The sequence below is a fragment of the Fundulus heteroclitus genome, chromosome 7 (genome assembly GCF_011125445.2).
Source record: "Fundulus heteroclitus isolate FHET01 chromosome 7, MU-UCD_Fhet_4.1, whole genome shotgun sequence".
NCBI classification, from domain to species: domain Eukaryota; kingdom Metazoa; phylum Chordata; class Actinopteri; order Cyprinodontiformes; family Fundulidae; genus Fundulus; species Fundulus heteroclitus.
In genome coordinates this window covers 14599747-14622141 of record NC_046367.1, presented here as the reverse complement: position 1 = coordinate 14622141, position 22395 = coordinate 14599747, and the positions used below count along the sequence as shown (strand labels likewise).

The following is a 22395-nucleotide window of genomic DNA, read 5'->3' as shown; positions in this document are numbered from 1 at the left end:
GCCTCCATGCTCATCCCACACTGAGTTAGATGTCATTGAAAAGGACAAGCAGGCCCGAAGACATTGGATGGCTTGCTCTGTGAAAGACTCTCAATGAGCCATCAGGAAAATATAGCTAAAGGGGAGGCCGACGGCTATTTGAGTATTTCCTTTTATCATTTCTCCTGCAGCACTTGCCAACAGTTTAATGTTCTAAGCCTTCTTGTGCTTACAGTGTAAAATGCTTTTCAAAATCTAAACCAAAATCACATTTTCTACTCGGTATGGCTTACACAAAATTATCATATTATACATTTTTTCCAGAAGAAATACGGACCCTTTTCTCTCCCCTTCTCTTTACTGAAAGTAATAATGCAATTTACATTAACTGATCTGGTGTTGGTTTTAAGATGCATTTACACCATTATCATCAATTAAACCTTAAATCCACATCCTGAGTGTCACCTTACAAAAGATCAAGAAGTACAATTTACCGTGCGAGTGCAGCCAGTTGAATTCCTCAACCTGAAACATCACCCGATGAATGTTAGATGTGGATGGAAAACTGGACCAGTCAGAGAGCTGGATCTGACTGGTCAGAAACTGCAAACGTCAGGGTTGGAGATAAACGTTTTTTGACTCATGCTGTAAAACCGCTGAGCACAAGAAAAAGCAGCTTCAAAAGGTTTATTGAGGAGATGATGGTTGTTCTCTGTAGGAAGGATAGTGTGAGTTAGCTCCAAAGAGTTATGAAGAAACATGAAACGTGGAGAACAGAAAAACGTTGGAGAGCTTGGAGGAAGATTGAGAATGTCGGCATTTGTCTTGAAATCTAGCCAGCAAGGTCGGTCATCGGTCAGTGAGTGATCGGGAGACAGCTCCTGAAGCACTAAGGGGGGGGGGTAGAAGATCTGCAACTCAGACAAACGCCTCAAGCATTGGCATTGCCACTGGGCAGACTGATGGGTAACATAGGGATGATGTAGCATTGTGAACAATTTTAAATCTGGCTCATTCTTTAGTGGTTGGTATTCATCATAGCTTTAGATTGAGCTGAACAAATCTTTTACGCTGAATATGATCTTTGATAGAACACCATATATTATCAAACTACCTGCAGCTGTTTATTAAGAGGACTCGTAATCCATGCCAAAGTATTTCTGGAAACGGGTTATCTTATTTGTCAGTTTAGAACTACATAAACAGGGATACGTGCTCGTGCTAAAGACTGAACCCAGTTCATGTGTCAGGATCACCTTTAATGCTGTCTCTACAATTTGGTTCCCAGGTCTAGCCAGGAACCTTCTGGGACATTCAGACACAAGTTCAAGGAGAGACCTTCCCAACAACTGTCACAATGAACCCCTCTTCCAGTGTTAGAGACAGGTGTGGTGAGGTCCATATTCAGTCCCCTGAGAGAACCGCCACAAGAGGTTAGGATTTTGGATCAGAGTAAGGAGCCTTCAGTTTTATCGTGGTGGTCAAGCTAATGATGGTTGAGTTGGAGTTTGTTTCCTTCTTCTTTCCTTTCCGGACCACCCAAATGTGTGTGTGTGTGTATGAGAGAGAGAGACTGATACAATGTTATCACACAAACATAATTAAGTAGCTTTATATGAGGAGATAATCATGATGTGTTAAACAGCACATCTATAATTAAAACAATGATATCAATACTGGCAACTGAAGCAGCAGTGGGAAGAGTCTTGGAAAATGATACAGTTTTCCTTGTTTTGTATGTAGATATCCTGGGTAAAAATTATACAATCAATTAGTTCAGAGTAAATTAGCAAGCTAAAAACCTCACAACCCTATTAATTACTACTACCTAAAGGAGATGTGGCGCAAGTTCCAGAGTTTATGCAGACGTCTGCTAACCTGACCCTAGCCAGATCGATATCGCTTAGCTTTGCCTAGCTTCACTCACATCCATCAGGGACCTCTCCCATAGAGAGTGATTTCTCCAACCAATTTTATTGTCCAGCCCATCAGGATGCAGGGCTGGAGTTTTATAGATGTGACGTAGTGGAGAAGCGACTGTGACGTGAGACTGTTTTGATTCAACAATGGCGGCTCGCATCGAGGAAGCAAGCGTTAACATTGATGCTGCTATTTCTTCCGTGTTGTCCAATCTACCTAATATTGTTTCATTAAAAGAACATCAGAGAACGGCTCTGAAGGCTATTGTTGGTGGAAACCATGTTTTCGCCCTTCTCCCGACCGGATTTGGCAAGTTTTGTTTTCAGGGGCGCGCCCGTGGCGGAGCGGTTAGCACGAACCATGTTAGGAGGCCTTTAGTCCTCAACGCGGTCGGCCCGGGATCGACTCCAACCCGCGGCGCTTTGCCGCCTGTCTTCCCCCTCTTCCTGTCAGCTCACTGTCAATAAAACGCGTGCCAATACAGCCGCAAACACATTTAAAAAAAAAAAAAAAGTTTTGCTTTTTCCTGCGTCGCTCTCACAGCATCACGGGTTAGCCTCAGCATGAGTGGTTGAAATAGCACGTCGATAAAGATGACAGACAAGTGGCTTATCCAATCATATGCTACTTGTCTGTCATTTTTGATAAGGCCCAGCCTTTAAAAAACGCCATTCCTATGGATCTGTCCCAGATGGATGAGTGGAGCTAGGTGGAGCGAAATACATCTGGCTAGGGTCAGGTTAGACGTCTGCCCCCTCTGGTGACAAGTTGTAATGACACCAGTGTTGTGGAAGCGCATGGAAGAAGAGGAAAACCTGCCGCTGCTACTGCACAGGTCTTTTTGTCTTTTGTCTTAGACTTCTGCAGAGAAAAAAAACTACAATTGTTGAAGTTGGCGGCAGACATTAAAAAAAGTAGGGCACATGCACGACCAGAGAATTCATCCCAAATTACTCTCTCATGAACTGACTAATGGAGCGTATAGAGGCTGCTGCAGAAAATGGAGGAAAACTCATTTTACACGTCAGGCAATGGTAAGGGCATGTATGGGATAAAAATGTAACCTTTAAACTTGCGCAATGCTCCTTTAACCCGTGGACTGTGCTCCTCACCACGCGTATTCAGAACAAATTGAAACCTTTTAATAATTTCTCTGCATTTTTGTAACTTTCCAGGATAAGAGAACAAACACCTTTCTTCAAATCTATGGAATGCATCAATAGAGATAGATTCTGGGCTTTTAAAAGTATTTGTTCTCTTCAACCTTTCCACCATTTTTTTTCATGTTACAACCACAAATATCAATGTCTTTTACTGGGATTTCGTGTAATTGACCTAAACAAAGTAGTGCGTAATCAAAAAATAGAAGGAAATAACCATGAAAAGTGTGGCATGCATTAGCATTCAGTCCCCCCCCCCCCCACTTGTGGCAAAAGAACCATCTTTTGCCACAACAGCAAGTGTTTTGCAGCTTGTCGCCAACAGGTGACTGAACTTTTTTCTGATTCTTTTGAGTGAAATAGATCATAGTCAGATATTTACGTCTTGCCAGTGATTGTTGAATGACTTGGCTGTTCTAATGCATTATTATAGCCCCATTTACACTACTCTTGTTAAACCGATCCATGCCGAGCTCGGACCGAGCTTGGTTCTGACGACCATTTACACATCACGCTATCTCGGTTCCTCACCTCCTAGTTACGATCTACGGTACTACTGCTCTCTAGGATTGAAGGAGGGACTCAAGCAAATGAAAATGGCGGTACCCGTAACATTCAGGAAGTTATTCTTGGTTACAATTGTGATTTGTTTGTGGAGAGTCAGGCGAAGAAGGCAAACTTTGGTGAATTTACTTGACGGAGTCGGCTTTTAGGAAGACAAATGAACGTCTAATCAGGATTTACAGACGCAGGAAACAACGACAGACGCTGAGATTCATCACACTGCTAAGCAGAATCATCTCTGGAAACCGTGTGGCACGGTAGGGAAGCTAGTATTATTATGAATGTCTGAAATTTCTGACTGTAAGGAGATGACGCGGTCTGCTCATACGCTCTTCGTTATCAGAGAATGGAGCCAGGGAAAAACCGGGTCGTACCCACTGATCAAACTGGTCTAGATTTAGCGCGGTCCGGTTGTGTCTGGCACGGTTCAGTTCAGTTTGCGATCCATTTACACTCGAAAGTTATCTCAGTTACCGAGCTCGGACCGGTCTCAGCACGGTTAAAAAAGGATAGTGTAAACGGGGTATTAGCTTTGATCTACAGAAGTCCACTGTAGTTCTGGCAGTATAAAAATGAAAGGTGAAGCTCTGCTCAAGTCACAGTTTTGAACCCCTTACAAGTTTTCGTGTCTAACTCCATCCATCTTCACATCAACTCTGACCAGCTTCTCTGTCCCTGCTGAAGAAAAGCATCCCACAGCATGATGCTGCCACCACCCTGGTTACTGCTGGGGACGTGTCTTCATTTAGTGTTAACATGTTTGTTTCCACCAAACATTTTCTTTTGCATGTGAGCCAAAAAGTTCCGTTTTGGTTTCCTCTGACCAGAGCAACTCTATCTCTATGTTTGCTGTGTCCTCTGCACGGCTTTTAGGAAGTGGAGAGCGTGATATCTCGCAGTTTTCCTCTTTCCACTTTCTCGATACAGGCCAGATTTGACCATCCTCCCTGTGGATCTCAGAGGCTCCTTTAGGCTACGTTCACACTGCAGGTCTTAATGCTTAATTCCAATTTTTTTGTGAAATCTGATTTTTTTGCGTGGTCGTTCACATTTCCAAATATATGCGACTTGTATGTGATCTCCTGTGTGAACTGAATGCGTTCAACTGAAGTTTCCCGCATGTGCACTCGAGGACGCGATGACGTCACACGTAGCAAGCGTCCTCAGTGTTTGTGGAAGTAAACATGGATTATAATGCTGGCGCGCATTTTGCGGTCATTAATTTATTTTCTAACTGGAGCTTTCCGTCCACTGACTGCTCTTCTCATTGTTGTCCGCTATGGGTGTCGTCTTTCTTCCCGCTTCTGCATAGCAGGACGCAGAATAGTGACGTTTTTCGAGTATCGGTGACGTACAGGTCGGATTAATGCGACCCGGCCGTACAGACACAGGTCGCATTTGAAAAGATCAGATACGTGTCGGATTCAGGACCACATATCCAAGCGGCCTGGGTCACATTTGAAAAAATCCGATCTGTGTTGTTCAGACTGTCATAAAAAGATCAGGTTGCATATGGGCATTTCAGGCTGCAGTGTGAACGTAGCCTTAGATCTGCCGTGGAGCTATTGGCTGTTTCTTCCCTGTCCTGCCGCGTTCCTTGGTCTTCATGATGCTGCTTTTTTGCTAACGTTCTCCAGCAAACGTCTAAGGCCTTCACAGAACAGATGTGGTGGTTGGGTGTGTTGGCCTATAACTTAAAACCCCATCTTCTCCGAAGCATCCAGACAATCATGGTGCTAAAGATAAAAGAACATTTGAGTGAGCGGACTCTTTTCAGCATTGTGGCAGACAGCGGCCTGGCTCCCCATCCCGGAGACTGGATTTGAATAAAAAGCTCCCGAGGCACTGCTGGTGGCAGGCTGAACCTCCCACCGCCGCAGAGAGTCGCAGGCTGAAGCCGGCGACGCTTTAAATATTCATATCTTTGGACAGACGGGGAGCCGGTCGGCCTTACGCGGTTGTAACTGGATTTAAACACCGCACAGATGTACACCCTTTCAGCTCCGCGCATCATGTCGTGTTAGCCGAAGGGATTAAACGGTGGTGGAATGCATCAAAGGTGGGCGGAACAACAGAAAGAGAAACTGAGTCCATGACAGAGAAAAGGAGGGATGAGAGAGAGAGAAGATAAACAAACAGATAAGCCGTCAGAGACAAAGGCAGGATTTAACTCTTACACGGGAATAGATGGAGCTCTGAGGTGAACATGAGGCCTCGGAGGTCACCCTTTCCCCATGGGCTCGATGTTTACTCAAACCGCTCCTTCTGCTCCTTCTGTATCAGCACATCTACACACTGTAGCAAAAAACGCCTGTCCGTAAAGTAACAAGTGATGGCGAGGGGAGATGTAGATGTCTTCTTTAGTCTGCAAAAATAGTCAGCTTTCGAGTATCAGTCGTTCAATAATTACACTCTTATATTTAAGATCAGGAGAAAAGATAGATTAGAAAACCCAACATCATAACCTCGCGCTAAAAGAAAATAGGAACATTAAACTGTTAGAGTTAACTTATTTGATAGGACAAAATAAAAGTCTTACACTGTTTATCTTTAACAGAAGCTCTGGTGTCACAGTTACGTATGCTGTCAAAACTGTGTATTTAATCTAATTCTGTGTATTTAATCTAATTCTATAACATTCCACACAGTGTGGATCTTATAGAGAGAGGGATCTTTGACTTTTCCTCTTTGCACAATCTCTTTCTAGATCATTTAGAGTATTTGCTTGAACTTCCTTCTCTTTTGATCATGCCACAGGTTGCTGCGCAATTCAAAGGGACTAAAGAAGGTTATAGAAGGTTGATTTTGTCCCCGGTGAAACCATCCTTATGTTTGGTTCACATCGTCGTCCTGTTAAAAGATCAAGTGATGGCCTGTTTTCAGTTTACCGGTCCACCCTGTTTCTTTTTTTTGTTTTTTTTTTTTAAACCAAATTCTTCTGATAACTTGAAGAGTTTATGATGCCATGCACAAAAAGAGGGGCTCTAAGGAAGAGAAACAGACCCATTGCATCATGGATCCTACACCGTGTTTGCAGTATCAAAACGTAGTCTTGACTTTGTGCGATCGAAGCATATAGTTCTAGTAAAAATCCTATTAATGTTGAGGATATATTGCATGTTTAAGATAGCAGGACAAAAAAGGCTTTTTTTTGGCATGGCTACTAAACAGCTGGTTGGCACATGTAATGGTTGCTTTGGGGACACGGTCACTCTAAGATGCCAGTGTTTACTGTGGTTCTTTAACAGCCAGCGTTTGAATATTTTCAAGGTTCTTTTCAATCCTGCTCACTGTACATGATCGGAAGACACATTCAGGTCCTTGTCTGGACTTTTCTGCCACAGCTTCAGTTGTTTTAAACTACCATATTTATTTATTCCTCTAACTGGAGATATGGACAAGTTTAGTGGAGTATTTTCTGCACCTGTTTAATTCAACATGTTCTCAAGCATTTTCTATTCTGGAATTTGGAAAGAGGAAATGGGACAGGTCGGTGTCACATAAAACTCTAACAATATTGAGGTGTTTGAATTCTGGTTTTCTAGTGTGCGTGCATTTGAATCGTTTCTTTGTTATGTTTTGTTCTTTTTTTTTTTTTTTTGCCACACTCAGGGTTCTTTAGTAGATGTTGCCTTATTGGTTCCATTTATTTGTGCTTATTCTCCTGGTTTATTCTTTTGTTTTTTGTTCATGTTAGAATTATTCCTGTTTGTCTCATCTCGTTGACTCTCAGTTCAGAGCTGAAATGATCAGCTCATCAGCAGGACTCTGGACAACTTGCCTTCATACCGAGGAGCTCATTTAGCCTTTTGATTCAGGTGTGTTGGACCAGGGACATCTAAAAGCTGCAGGACTACGGTTTGACACCCCCGCCATATTCTAGTCAACATTTTATGACTCTTTTATTCAATCATGCCACATGCTGCTCTGTCTGTAATCATGTATAAAGCACTATTGAGTTTGAACATCTCGTAGAGCACTGTTTTATTGAGCAAATGTATTGAGCCTCACTATACTGGGGTTTGCTGATTGAATGATTATTTGATAGATAGATTTATTGATCTGTTCTTGAAATCTGCTGAGAAATCCGCACTTTATGCGTTCCTTCAGATTTTTATTTTATGAAACTTTCCTGTTCTGTTCTGTCCGGTTTGGGAACAGTTTGGATTAAATACGTCGAATATTTTTTTATGTTCCAGTTCAATTTCCATCATTTGAAAACCAAGAGAGCGTGCTGCACCTTCAAACCTACCAGTGAATGAACTGACAGAGCAGGAGGCCAATGGCAAACTCTGGAGGTCTCAGATGGGAGAATCAGATCAAACCCGTGGCTTATGATGCTGGCACTTTTCTTCAGCAGGAACAGTGAAGCCCATCAGAGCTGATGGATCTAGTCAAATCCTGAAAAAACACATTCAGCTGGAGCTACAGCGGGATGGTTTAGATCAGAGGAAGCAAAGTTTTAGATTGGCTCGGTCACAGTCCAACTGAGGATGTATTTTGCAGAGAATTAGTGAAAATATTGCTGTCTAGATGTAGAAAGCTGGAAGCGAGAAGTTGCAGATGTAACTGCACTGAAAGGTGGTTCTACATAGCATTGACTTAGGGGAGATGAATAGAAAGATTTGTGTCTGTGTCACTTTCCTTTCATCAAAGTTATGCACAACTTTAACATTCCTCGAAGTGTGTGCAAAAGGTGTATTAAGTTAAAATGCGCAATGTTTTAATAGATATGCATACTTTTCCAAAGCACTGTACAAAGTCATATAAACTAACCTAGAGCTGATGCCTCAATGATTCTGATAGACTTCTAAGCTCCAACCAGACGTTTGATCCAGAATGTGACCTGAAATTTAAGAAGATGGGAATCCCGGCCTTTTTGTGAAAATGCATCTTTTTTTTTTTCAGTTCAAACATTTTCGGTGCAGGAATAAAGAAAAGTGCTGGAACTCCGTGGTGTTCAAAAAGACACGGAGGGATTTACGCAACTCGGACCTAAAATACCTAATAAGCCCTGAGTGGTGCTCGTGCGTATGTTCATGGGTGTGCCTGATTGTCAATAAGGAGCAGCAGATGAACTGTTCGATTGGGTGGATCAATGTGTTTAGCAAAGGCCCAGAGGGACAAAGACAAGAGAGAAAGAGAAAGAGGGAGAAAAGGAAAGCGAATGAAACAAAGCAAGAGAGCAGAAGATCCATTGAGAGTGTTTTTTTGTGACCGAAGAATCGTCCCCAGTGGCTTTGAAAGGAGGGATAATCCTGTCAAGTAAGCGGACCTTTGGATATTCATGACTGGCCGAGCGGCTCGGCGGACTGAAGGAGGACACAGTCAGGATGGGATTAAACATCAAAGTGGATGTGACGAGCGCAGGACTGGGACGTGAATCGGCCGCTGAAGAAAACACAGAGGTCTCAGAGGGGTGCGGTGGGGCCAGCGGAGACCAGTTGTCTTGTGTGTGGACAGGACTTTCAATGACTCAAAGATGAGGGCCTCCTAAATGACATTCAGGGGAGTGACATGGCGTGGTACGTGCACCTGTCTCCGACGCAGGCATACCCATCAGATCTCTGAGAAAACGAGTTCTCCTTATGGTCATCCTCCCAAACGCTGAGCAGCTGAGATCAAGAGTTGTCAATACCAGCATGTGATTGGCTCTCCACCAATTTATACCTCTCCAATAGAGGACCATCCACCCATGCAGCAGAACATTTCTAAATTATAAAGATTTAGAAATGAACTTCAAATGGACAGGAGGAAAATTTAAAACTTTGATTTGGCAGGAATTGTTTAGTGACTTGGATTCACGCCGTGGACAGGCAACCTGTGTCTCCTGCACTTGGAAATCTTTGCACTGAATTTGCCCCAAATGACAAAGCCCTCTCTCACCATTTCTCTTGCATTGACTGATAAATGCATTGACGCTACTGCTAGATGGGATCTTTTGCGACAAAGACTCATCCTGAGTTTTTTTTTTTTTATAATGGTCTACTGCAACAGAGGAACTGTCAAAAACATGCTGTGGAGGACAGAGGGCAGGCAAGTGAAGACAAACAATATTTTTGATTTAAAATAAAGAAAATATTGCAATAGGAAATGGCCTGTGCGATGCTACACCACAGAGCGAACTGCTTCTCGTATTAAGGTACAACTCGTCTTTGTGTTGGGAGAGTGTGATTGGTTAATTTAGCATTTTCAATGTTATCAAAAACAAAGATCCAATCTTCAAAGGCATATGGTCATCATGCTTCACAGCTTTTCAGATGTATTCAGGAATAAAGAACACAATAGTAATTTTAATTTCGATGTCTGAAAGGGAGAGTTATGAAAAAAAGAAAAATGGAAAAATTCTGCCAAACGTTTCTACTTTTTTTTTTTCTCTCACAGCCGTAACTGCTCCTTCATCCACTGCGTCTTCTTCTTTTATGGATACATTAGCAGCTAGCAAGGCAACTAAACGTTGTGTTTCTGCCACCAACTTGGCACTTTGCTCTACTTCTGTTTCTTTAAGCAGAACCTCCTGGTGCTGGAGCGTCCAAGGATCACAAACAGGCAAACCTAACAAGACGGCAAACATAGCGAGAACAGACAGAGGACATGGGAGAATAGCGGGTCTGAAGAGACAATAGTTCTAGAAACATGTCAAGGAAACAAAACCAGAAATAATCCCAGAGAATAACAAGATAAACAAAAAAAACAAAAAAAAACATGTAATCTGTGAAACTTTTTCTAAATACTGAAGAAAAGAAAAACGTCTGATGTATCTTGTTAGTTTAGTGAGAAGCACAGTCATTAAATCAGCAAAACGGCCACGTAAAAGAATCCATTCACTCTGAAACGTTTCATATTTTTTTCAGGTTGCAGCCACAAAGTTCTGTGTATTTATATTGTGACAGTGCAACACAAAGTAACACTTAATTGTGAAATGGAAGAAAACTGATTCATAGCTTTCAAAATTTCTACAAAATAAAAAACAATCTGAAAAGTTTGTATTTGCATTCAATAACCTTCCTCACTGCTGCAGAGGTTTTCCCTGCCTGCACTAGTTTTTTTTTAATAAACCTTTTAAAGCACAACGTTGTGTCTGGCTCGAATATCAGGTTGTCTGTCAGTCTTGGCAATGGTGGGCACAGCTACCCATAAAGGTAGATTCACTAACCCACTTTCCACTTAATAAAATATTATCTTCGCTAACGTTAAAACCCTAAACAGTAAAGTTATACGCATATCTAACAGCAGACCTCAGCAAGGCAGAGTGGTGGGCTGAATATTTCCGGTAACGGTGAATTTTTAAGTGCGTTCAGGAGGAGGAGGGACAGAGAGGGGGCGTGGGAAGGATGAGACATTGAGGGAACTGATTGGTTCTTTCCATTCGAACCGAATGGCAGGGATTGGTCAGAGCTTTTACAGGCCTACAGCTCTCACAGAGGTCTGATTTTTTTTGTTCCTTTTTTCTGAAAGTGTTTCTGAACAGCATTACCAACTATAGCTTTAAAGAAATTAGTGAAAGCTACCACTAACAGTTAACAGCTAAGACCACCGTCACTCAGGGTTACCAGATCTACGTCAGTGATGAATTTGAACAAATCCAGACACACGTCGTCTCTCAGTGTTGCTGTTTTCTTTCCTTCTTTTTTTTTTTATTGGCGTCAGCATAAAATCATCAAAGTTTATGGTAGTTTTGTTGGGTTGATAAGAGTAATTTCTATTATTTTTCACCTGGAAAAGCTCATGAATGCATTTTTAATGGGGTACTTTCTGTGTCAAATGGCAATCTGATATAATTTAGAGCACGAATTGTGGACTCGGCAGCGGTCAGGCCATCATGAGACGCTATAATAGCTACAACTCCAATTTGTCAAGGTGGTAAAGCCTGCTATCGTGTTGCGCTGCAGCATATGTCAGCTCTCCGAGTTGTTTCTTCCCTGAGGTCCTCTGTTTCCTAAATCAAATTAGCACTGCACTTAGACCGGCAGTCATCAGATTCACACACATCAGAAAATAAAATCACACTAAATAATATACCTGTTTTTACCCAGAAACCCACTGTTTCGTTCCTAGCTTCACTGTTAGAGGCTATTCCTGAGCACAGCCAACATCTGTGATAAAGGTATGGCAGTCTGACGTGTGTGGAGGCCCAACCTGAATGGGGAGTTGCTGCTTCTGTCTGATTTTTCAAGCGCCAGAATATAGTAGAGAAGGAGCACAGCCGGAGGGGATTGAGCTGAGGAGGCAGAGGTTGTAAGGCAAAGATTGGGGGGGGGGGGGGGGGGGGGGGGCTTTGCATGCTGGCAGATGTGTCCATCAGTGCCTAAAAGAATCATCTTACATCCACCGCCTCCATCTGCCAGCTTGGTTTGTCCAAGGGATTGTAACTTCTTTACATGTTCAATATTTGCAATTTAAAATTCTGACATAGTTGGCGGGTTGCAGAGGTTCATCACAAAACGGCACATTGCTCCCAGAAAGGGCTGCAGTAAGCATGAACTCGAAGTAAAATAAATAAAAACAACAACACAGGTATATCAATGTGAAACTTGGTTCTTAAAAATATTACATAAATTGACAATCTGAGTATTTAGAAATGAACAAAAACTGTTTTTTTATGTCAGATTTTGGTGGATATGAGAAATATTGACAAGCTCAAAAATGTTTACCAAGACTAAAATGGGCATCAATTAAAATCGATCCATGAAGTCTTTATTTCATATAGCTATAGCACCTCAAAGAATAAAAAATTAACCAAAACAGCAGGAACCTTTTCCAATAGATTTGCACCTTTTCAGTCAATGGGAGATGTGAGCCGTCCTCTGTTAACTTATCTTCCGCTACCTCATGGTCTCCAAGCTAGTAGAGCACAAAATGTGCCTAAAGAGATGCATTCAGGTGTCCTCAGAACCACGATTCTACCAATACTAAAGCCGTATGATGTGCTTTTAATAGGTTTTCAGACATACTAACATGTTTTCTTTCACATTAACAGATTTTTTATTATATCTTGAAAATTTAAATAATGCTTGGAATGAGCAATTTTGTGAAAATTATGAATAAACATATCTTGGGTTATATCTAAGTTTCATTTGAATATTATTTTGTACCTAAATGTTGATTCCTATGTGGTTTGTCTGATACTGGTGTTTCTCTCTTTGCAGAGTAATCCCTGCACTTCCAAACCCAACCTAACCAGAGATCCACCCATCACAGTTTCTGCTGTCGAGTTTTTGAATTCCTGACAATAATTTTGGATAATTATAATTCTTTGTTAGAGAAGTGTACATGATCATCTAACATGAACATTAAAAAAACTGTTTCTACACTGTCTACTATGAGTGGTCATTTATTTTTTGTGTTAGAAACAGAGGTGGAGTCTTGCTACTGGTGTGAGAGAGAAGTAGTCCTAAAAGGGAAGTCTACTAATCAAAGACAAAAGGATTACAGAGTTGACATTTTAAACTGCCTTTAGCATTTTATATGAATCTTTTGTCTGGTTATTACCGATAGCATTGCTTTAACAACGTTCTCTGTGTATTTCCACCAAGGAATGAACATACTTACCTTAACGTTGAGATTCCCAAACACACGTCGTTCCACGACAGACAGAGGTCGAACGCTCAAAGGGATAAAACGGAGCAATGTTATGGAGCTGTTGTGGGCTCCGCCTTCCTGTTTTCTGTTGAAAGTCTTGCTCTCTCTCTCTCTCTGGCTCCCACGCAACCTCAAAGCAACTGCAGTCTCAAAATGAAATGCAAAATGCATTTCCTTTCAAATAGCTTCCTACGCTTCCCTCGACTTCCCTTGAAGACTCCCCAGACGCTGACGTTAACTTTAAGTCTTCTTCCCTTCAAAAACAACTCGACATGAAAAGTTGTTGCTTCTCATCTGGCCGTGCTTCGCTTTGGTGCATTCACTGATCTGTTAAAGATCAGAGTTGGGAGTTTTGCGCATGCCACTGATCAGATTCCAGTGATCAGCTGAACTAATGAATGCAATAGGTTTTAAGACCAACCTGCCAATTGTAACTATCAAACTGAAGCCCATTGGAATTTTTTACTTAATTTTAAACCTATCATTTGAGCATTGGACACAGGGATTTAGTGTTGAATACAACACTTTCCCTATTTCGCCTGCCTCGTTCCAGAAACCCAGTTTCACTTGAATGTGTCCTCATCAATCATACTGGAATCAGCTTTTTCCCTGACAGTGACTTTGGTCTAACTGCACCGCCCTGCACATAGATGGGAATAACCCCTGTAAACCAAGCCTTGGCCTTGTACCACCTATAAACCCCAAAAAGAAACATCACACCCCTTAGCACCCACCCCCCCCACCCCCGACATTTAGACTTTAACCATTGCAACCCCCTCGCCGTCCTCAATCGCTGCATCTGAACAAGAAGAAGAAGAAGAAGAGGAAGCTCTGTGTTTGACTTTGGACAAGGATTCCTGTTGAACTCTAGTTTCCGTGAATCCATCATTGTCACAGTTAAATAGGACCGGGGGCTTTAGGGATACTTTGTGGGGGGACGGGTTAACTAACACCCTCCTATTAGCAGACACCCAGCAAATCCCTGGTGGCATTGTCTAAGAGACGGACATCTGCTGTGACAATAGACAGTGGCTGACTCCGGGTTGTGTTCGGGATGATTTTAAATGACCACAGAGAAAAGGTTGAGGCGGGCTTTAGGTTTGACTCTCGCAACTATTTAGCGTGCAAAAAAACCCAAGTTTGTTTCACTTGGAAGTTAAAAAGGTAACAGCGCCTGAAACTACTGCGGGACTATAGACCCTTCTGCTGAAATGCCGAGCCGAGAATCAGTAAAAGTGTCACGGGAGCTGTTAGCGAGATGAAATATGAATGTGGTAAATGTCCATCTGTTTTGGAACAACCATGACCAACTAAGCGTGTGCAGCTATTGAAAGTGAAGCATTTAGGCTCTCTTTCACAAAAGGCCCGAGGGCTAAAACCTTGCACCCCTCCTGCAGTCATTATCCTTGCCACACTATGATCAGCACCAAATGCCGACTATCCCAGGCCAGCGCTCACAAAGCATGCTGGGAAGGACAAAAGCAGACCTTCAGCCGATTGGTTCCACCTTATTAACAGCTTGTAATCTTCTCATGTCTTTGGCCGGGCCTTACCGAGCAGGAGCTGGGGCAAATAGACGAGTGCGTCCTCTGCCTCCGCTTTGATGCAGAGCAGCTTTTTTCCTTCTGAAAAGTGCGGCTCTGTTATATTTCCATTGTTGCCGCTGCACCTGTTTAACACATTGAGTAAATCAGTCACTGGCAACTGTTAATTTCTCATTATGCTCTCTTTGCACATTGTAAACAGGAGACAGTTTGGGGATGTGAAAGCCCGCGGCAGGTGCAGCCCCTTGTTTAGTGGTTTGGCTCGCTGTGTCAGAAAAAAAATTATTTGAACCTTTCTTTAAGACTAAATTGGAAATTTTGGTTCTTTGTCGAGACAGCTAGTGTTGCTTTGCAAGACTATTCATACCGCTTAACTTTTCCACATATTGTCATGTTGCATTCATTCAGTTCAGTTTATTGATATTGTAGAGCCTCACAAAGAAGTGCATAATTGTGAAGTGAGACTGACACATTGTTTCATAAAAAGAAAAATAAATAAAATAAATCTGAAAAGTGTGGCGTGTTTTTGTATTAATCCAGCATCCAACTTTGTGCTTGCCATATTTTGTGGTAACTCTCTACCAGCTTTGTACATTTAGAGACGGATATTTCTGCCCACTCTGCTTTGCCAAAGATCCTGAAGCACAATCAGGTTGCTTGGTGCATCTGGCCATCTATAAACATTATATTTTAAGTCTTACACCAGAATTTTTGTTGGATCTATGTTGTATTGTAGCTCTGGCTGTGGGTTTAGGGACATCCCGCAGGAAGGCCAATGCCGAGCACCATCACAAGTCTTTTTCATTCTCTAACAGGTTTCTTCAAGCATAAACTTGCATTTACCTCCATCTATCCTCTCATCAACTCTGAAAAGCGATGTGTACCTACATGATGACACTGCCATCACCCTCTTTCACAGCTGGGTTGCTATGATGCAAAAAGCTCGTTTTTCACTACTGAAAGCCACTGATCTTTAAAGGTACCTAATAAGGAACTCCAAATTGCATTGGAGAAATCAATAACTAATATTAAATAAATAAAAAAGTGAGCATGCAATAAGTGGGCATTGTGCGGGTGATCTACAAAGATTGCACCTGCAATCGACAAGACGTGCAAAACCAATTGTCTCTGCCCCCATTTAAATGAGCACACTGCGTGTGCTATACTGGCGTTTTGGGAGTGGCCATAAAAGAAAGATGAAGTTCTAAGCAATAGGCAATAGAGTTGAATGTAACTGTGATAATAATTTTATAAAAAAGTAATAACATTGATCATAATGATGCATAGTATTCATAGTGCATCTTAAGTATCCCAAAGTGCTACAAATAAAAGTTAATCTGTGTTAGTCTATCATGTAATATCCCAAATAAATATGGTTGAAATTTATGGATAAAAGTTAAAGTCTGAGAGAAATCGTAACTTTTTGAGGGCAATGCATGTTTTTGATGCTCCCACTGAAAGCATTTGCAGCAAACAAACACATTTATTAGATCAGAAGAGACAATAAACGCATTAAACAGCAACATGAAAGCAAGTGGTATCATTTGTGGTGTATTTTAAGTATCTCAATGTGTTACAAACAAAGGTTAAAAAATAATAAAAAGCTAACAATACAAGTTAGATTTAAATATCAATCATAAAACTTAGGAAAAGTCTACTTTGTCAGCCCCTCCCGGACATCTGATAGAGTTTAGTCCAGAAAAGAGCCGTAAGGTCAGACTTACAGCAAGACTAACCTCTGATATACCTCCTCACGACAGCCGCTTGACCCAAAGTATTGCAAAACAAGGAAGGCCCATAAATAATTAATACAACATAGCTGTGCTTCATTCAGAGCCCACTGTGGGAGGGCTCGCCACAAGTTAAGGACGTGGACTATACGCCTCCCCCGACTCCCTGTGCAGCAATTTTGAATATTAGGCCCACAGTGTTTTACTTGCAGGCCAGAAAGAGCATCTTCTTCCATGTCTGATTTGTTCCCTACAAGACTTGTAAGATTAAACAGGACTTTTTTTTGGCTTGTTTTTAAAGGCCCATCATGTTCGTTTTTTTTAAATAAGATCCTGGTTGATGGAGTGAAAAATAAATGGTTACTAACCAAACGAGGAACAACTTCTCTTACCTGGGCTGTGGATCTCTGAAGCTCCACCAGATTTACCACCAGCCTCTTGGCTGCTTCCCTGATTACTGCTGTTATTGCCTTGAATGTCAGTGTGGTCGCTGGGTCTGTCTTGGTAGCTTTGCAGTTGGGCCATTTTCCGGATGATGAATCGAACGGAGCTCTGTGACAGCTTGAAAATCATGACCCAGCCAAGCTTTAAACTGCTCCACAGGTTTTTCCCTGACTTGTCTGCTCTGTCCCTTGCTCTTCGCGATGCTGTTGGTTCACTAATGTTACGTATCAAAGCCCCGGGGCCTTCAGAGGTGGAGAGATTAGATTTCTGAACTCTATTCATTATAATTTAATAATTTCCAAAGGCTGATCGGGAGTTTTAGGGGAATTAAAATAAAGGGGATTATATACAAATCCACGGCACATTTCTAAGGGAATTAGTTGTGCAAGAAAAATAAAATAAAACTATGCAACATTTATCTTCCATTTCACAATAATGCACTAATTTGTTAGTCTATCATGTAACATCCCAAATAAATATGCCGAAGTTTGTGGTTAAAAGTGACAGTCTGAGAGAAATGGTAACTTTTTGGAGGCACTGCACGTTTTTCGTGTTCCCGCTGAAAGCATTGGCAGCATCTCCAGTGTCTGGAGAAATGCAAATATTAGGTCAGTTCATATTTTGATCTTCAGTGTTCACAGCCAGCGAACACACAAAACAGCAACAAGAAAGCCAGCGGTATCATTCGTGCTGCATTTTCTACTCAGTGCAGGGGAGAGATGGACCCAGGAGTTTGGCCGAGGTGTCTTCCTGTTTGCCAGCCACAGGAAACGGCTGCACACAGATGAGGCATTTAGCTCCCAGGTGCAGACCCCTTTACTGGACGGCCTTGCCCAGATGGACAGTACTTCTTCCACCATAAAGACACTAGTCTTCCTCCTGCCCTGAAGCCACCGGTGCTCCAGCCCGGGTCCAGCCTCATCAAAAGAAGCTGCGAGCTGGAGGCGGATATGCCGAGCTGCGGCCCCCAAATCAAGCTCACTTTTCTTTTCCTTGTAAGTGGCAGCGAAAACGTGGGGGGAGGTGCTCCGTTTCTGGGGGACACCAGCTTCTTTCTTTCTTTCATTCTCCCCTATTCTGACTTCTGTCTGTGCGTCTCCTTGCAGGTGTCCCTTTCCCTCCCCTACTTGACACAGAAACAATCCTAAAATACGATCAAGAAAGAGAAAAAAAACCCCGTTTTTCTTTCACTACTCCGTTTGTTGCATCTCTTTGTTGCGACAGGCACTAGAAATCAAATTGAGCTTGCGGGCATGCGCACAACGGACGCCCGCGGCACGCACACATGCACGCATTCATCCTGGCCGCCCGCACCCTGTTCTCCTGCAGGTGTGAGGGCCATCCGCCTGGCCCCTTTTCATGCGGGCCTCTCTTTCCTGTCCGTCTGCAGCCGCCCATTCAGCTTCAATCGCAGCACCAGCCGGACGCCGCCGGCCCACCGGTGGGGAAGGGAAGCGCCTCCACGCACGCCTCGGGCGACATGGGAGGAACGGCTGAGGGGGAGGAAAAAGGGTCTTCCTCCTCTGCATCTCCTTCTGCTTTCATCGCAAACAACTTGCTTTCTGTTTGTGACGCTGCTGTCCCTCTCCTCTTCCCCCAACCTTTCTTTTCTCCCTACTCAGATGGGCTTTACAAGGACCGAGGGGATATATCGGAGGGGGGGGGGGCTACAGGGCAAGGAGAGGACGGCCAGACCCGCTGCGTGACGGGGTGATCCTGAGGTCTTTTTTTGTGGCTAATGAATGGCATGTTTGAGGTTTTCAGCCTTGCTCTGTGCCCCAAGCCAGCTTCACCTGTGCTTGGAGTCAATTGGGCTGTTGTCTGGCTGTCTGGATCGGTGCCCAGCTCTCTGCTGGCCAATTTGGTTAGCGAGGCCCGCTCAGAACTGAACAACAATAACCCCCCCCGCCCCTAAACCGTCAATTAACTTCCCCCCACACACAATGATGGATCCATTCACTGTTTGCCAAAACTGTTCTCCGACACAATTAATACCCACGCTAATAGCGCTTATACCTGCTCTCCGTCACTTAACAGAGTGCTGACGGATTTAATGGCTTTTCACTTGTTAAATGGTTTTAGTGGTAAATTCCATTAAGCCCATAATGTTGTTTGTCTTTCATTCATTAGCGGGCCCAGCTTTAAATTAGGGCTGAGTCCCATTTCCCTCATCTCCAGATTTTGAGCATCGGCTCGGCCCTTAATTTGGAGCTACAAGGTGTGGCGATTCAAATCTTGCTGCATGAAATGGGACAAGGAGCCGATGCATCACCTAATAGGGCCAACCAAGTCTCCATACACAAACTGATAAGGACATATTATAATATGTTGTTAAGGACGCCTTATCATGACATAAATACTTGCAATAAACATATTGCCAATAAATCTAAGCTGACATGGTGACATGTACTGTGGCTGGAAGACTGAAATTACATTTCTGAGTTTCTCTCCAAGAGAAGTTTGATGACCAGAACCAGAGCTGATGGTTAGGATCCCAGCACAGAGCACGCTTACAGGAAAACCTCCCAGCAGGTTGACTACCCTTAACTCACAGCCAAAGCTACAATAAAATGGTTTGGACCAAACCGCATTGATGCGTTGCAGCTGGTCAGTATGAGCCTAAATCCAGTTAGGCGCTTGTGGCGAGCCTTGAAAGCTGCTGCTTACAGACGTCCTGCATCCTGTCTGACTGAGCTAAGAGAGGAATGAGAGAACAGGTTTGCTTCCATATGTTAAAAGGTAGAGACACACACCAAAGTGCATGCAGCTGTAATTGCATTGTTACGTGGTTCAACAAATTATGAGCTCAGGTGAGATTTTTAAGTGTTAAAAAATCTTTTAAAACCTTGAACCTTTACAAGTATGCACTACTTTGTGTTGGTTGATCCCACGAAATCCCAGTAAAATTCATAGAAGTTTTGTAAAGTGACAAAACGCAAAATGTTTAGGAATTACAAATGCTTTTACCAGACACTTTATAGCGTGTAAGCAAATGTGAAAATAAAACAGTTTTGTCATTCAGATTTCCAGAAATTCAGGGTTGAGGTTCAGACAGATCATTGTGGGAACACAATCATTTCAAATATTTGAAGGAAGAAACATCCAATTTTTACTCTTCTCCTACTGCCACACACATTGTTGCACACGTAATTGAATAAATTAGGTTCGGTTTGATGTGATAAAGGATCTTAGATCGTTTTTTTTTTTCTCAACTGTGCATCTGTGCGGCTGCATTGCAAATATGTGACACTGATCTGTTTAACTATGCATCATTCGTTTCTTCTTTCCGAGTGCGAAACTTCTGCTAGATGCCCTTTCACTGTTCCCATATTTCTATAACTCATCCGTCTTCGTTGCAGATCTGTCTCTGCAAACATATGCTGGATGAGTGAGTGTTAGGGAGGAGTTGGGCTGAGGTGGGGCTACGTAAGAGGAGCATTTAGCTCACTGCTCCGGCTCTTTGAGCTGCGATTCTTGCCTCTCACAGCTGTGGAGATGAGCTAAGTGAGCCACTGCTTTTAGAAGCTTGCCCTGACACAGTTAAAGTGGCAGGCACCTCTACAGCTGAGAGTCCAACTCTACTTGTCCTGGATGGCAGCTGGCGATTTTCTTCAAGCTCAGTCATCAGGACAAAAGAATGACGAGTTGATTTTTCCAGTTCGGAGTTTTTTTTACCCCCAACACTGCAATATTTTATCCATTCATTTTTATTTATTTTTTGTTTTGCAGCCAGAGGAGAGCGTGACTCTGCAGACGATGAACGTGCTGTCAAACGCCGCTGCAAGGGCCCAGGAGCCGTCTCTACCTCTCTGCGGCGCCGGCTCGGTGCACGACCTACCCCACTGCCCCCCGGGGTTCGGTTTAAACTCCCGTCTAAATGCCGCGCCGCTCCTCGGCCTGCAGAGCAGCCCCAGAGCGGCCAAACCCCAGAAGGAGCTGAGTCCCGAGGAGCAGCAGGAGTTGAGACGCAAGATCAACAGCAGGGAGCGGAAGAGGATGCAGGACTTGAACATTGCCATGGACGCCCTGAGGGAAGTCATGGTGCCTTACGCTTCCTCTTCTTCTTCTCCCGCTCAGTCCCACGCGGCCGGAGCTCCTCCGGGCCGGAGGCTTTCCAAAATCTCTACCCTGGTCCTGGCCAGGAACTACATCCTCCTCCTGGGTTCATCTCTGCAGGAGATGCGGCGGCTGCTGGGGGAGGTAAGCATCGGGATGGGGGTGAGCGCCGGGCCGGTGCCCCGGCTGCTGTTTGCCGGTGGGTGGCCCCTCATTGCCGGGCCCGGGCAGCTCCTCCTCACCCATGAATCCCTCATCTCCTCGGCCGCCTCATCTTCTTCCTCCTCTTCTGCCGCTTCACCATCCTCCACGGCAGCGAAATGTGCCCTGGTTCCTTCAGGCCCCATGGAGGCCTCCATGACCCCAGTGCAGTGGAGCTCTGTGGGGGCCACGGGTGTGCCCCCCTGCCCCTGTGGAGTCTGCAGGCTGCCCAGATTCAACCACTCCAAACCTGCTCCCAGATTCCCAAAGTGAAGCTCAGACTGAAGGGTTTATGAAGACGGGACCTTCTGATTGTAACACTTACGGAAGCTTTTTATAGGAATTAGTATTTTTCTAACATTTTAATGTCCCTATGCTACTCACCACTATGTTCTGACTTTCTCTGAGCACATGGCGCAACTCTGCAATGAATTATCTGTGTATTTAATCACACATTCTTGGTTCTCGGTTCAATATGGGATGCTTTTTCTTACCTTCCCGACATCATTGATGAGCTTTTCTTGTTTCGTGAATGTAACTGTAACATACAGTATGTTTTAAATACTTGACTACAGTACATTATTTGGATGGGAACGGCTGACTGCCAGTGAAATGATGACTAGAATCTAAAAGCTTAGCCTGACTTTAGATTGAATCAAAGGCTGTTGCTAGGTCCAAATCATGGAGGAACCAGTTTTTTTTTTTTTTTTTTTTTTTTTACATGTTGCTAATGAACTTGAGCATGTTCAGATTTCTGCATTCTGCTTTTTATCTATACAAATTTGAAAGTAACATGTTCAGAATAAAGATTTCCAAAATGCAAACGCATTTTCTTGATTTATTGGTTCGAATCATACTCTTAACAATTTATTGAATTTCTACCGCACCTTACATTTTTCAGTGCTCCAATATAAAAAAAACTAGACAACAGAGCAAGAACTGAAAGCAGCACAAATAAAAAAATGCATGCGAACACTATAAAATCTTTTAAAGAGAGGGAGGTCTTCAGTTTTTTTCTTAAGGCTCTCTATAGTTTGCGGTTTCGTCAGACGGCCCGGTGGAGGGTGTTCCACAGGCGAGGTGCAGCAGATAAAGAAGGCCCTGTCAGCTACAGTAGAAGTAGAAGATCAGAACCACGTTGATGTCTGATCAGTCAATAGTTCTTTACGTATGGACCATTGCCTTAGATCACCAACATGGTGCCCGCGGGCCACA

General features: G+C 43.2%; 1 protein-coding gene across 1 annotated transcript; it reads left to right on the top strand.

Annotated features, from left to right (window-relative positions):
* The first annotated feature begins 18241 nt into the window (after window positions 1-18241).
* On the top strand, window positions 18242-21544 carry olig1 (oligodendrocyte transcription factor 1). The gene is made up of 2 exons (XM_012868503.3): window positions 18242-18633; window positions 20653-21544. Exon 2 carries the CDS (start codon window positions 20680-20682, stop codon window positions 21451-21453), a length of 774 nt encoding a protein of 257 aa, XP_012723957.2. The 5' UTR covers window positions 18242-18633; window positions 20653-20679; the 3' UTR covers window positions 21454-21544.
* Window positions 21545-22395: the final 851 nt, after the last annotated feature.

Bases quoted from the DNA above. Each gene is read 5' to 3' on its own strand.
- olig1 (XM_012868503.3), top strand. From the start codon at position 20,680: ATGAACGTGCTGTCAAACGCCGCTGCAAGGGCCCAGGAGCCGTCTCTA.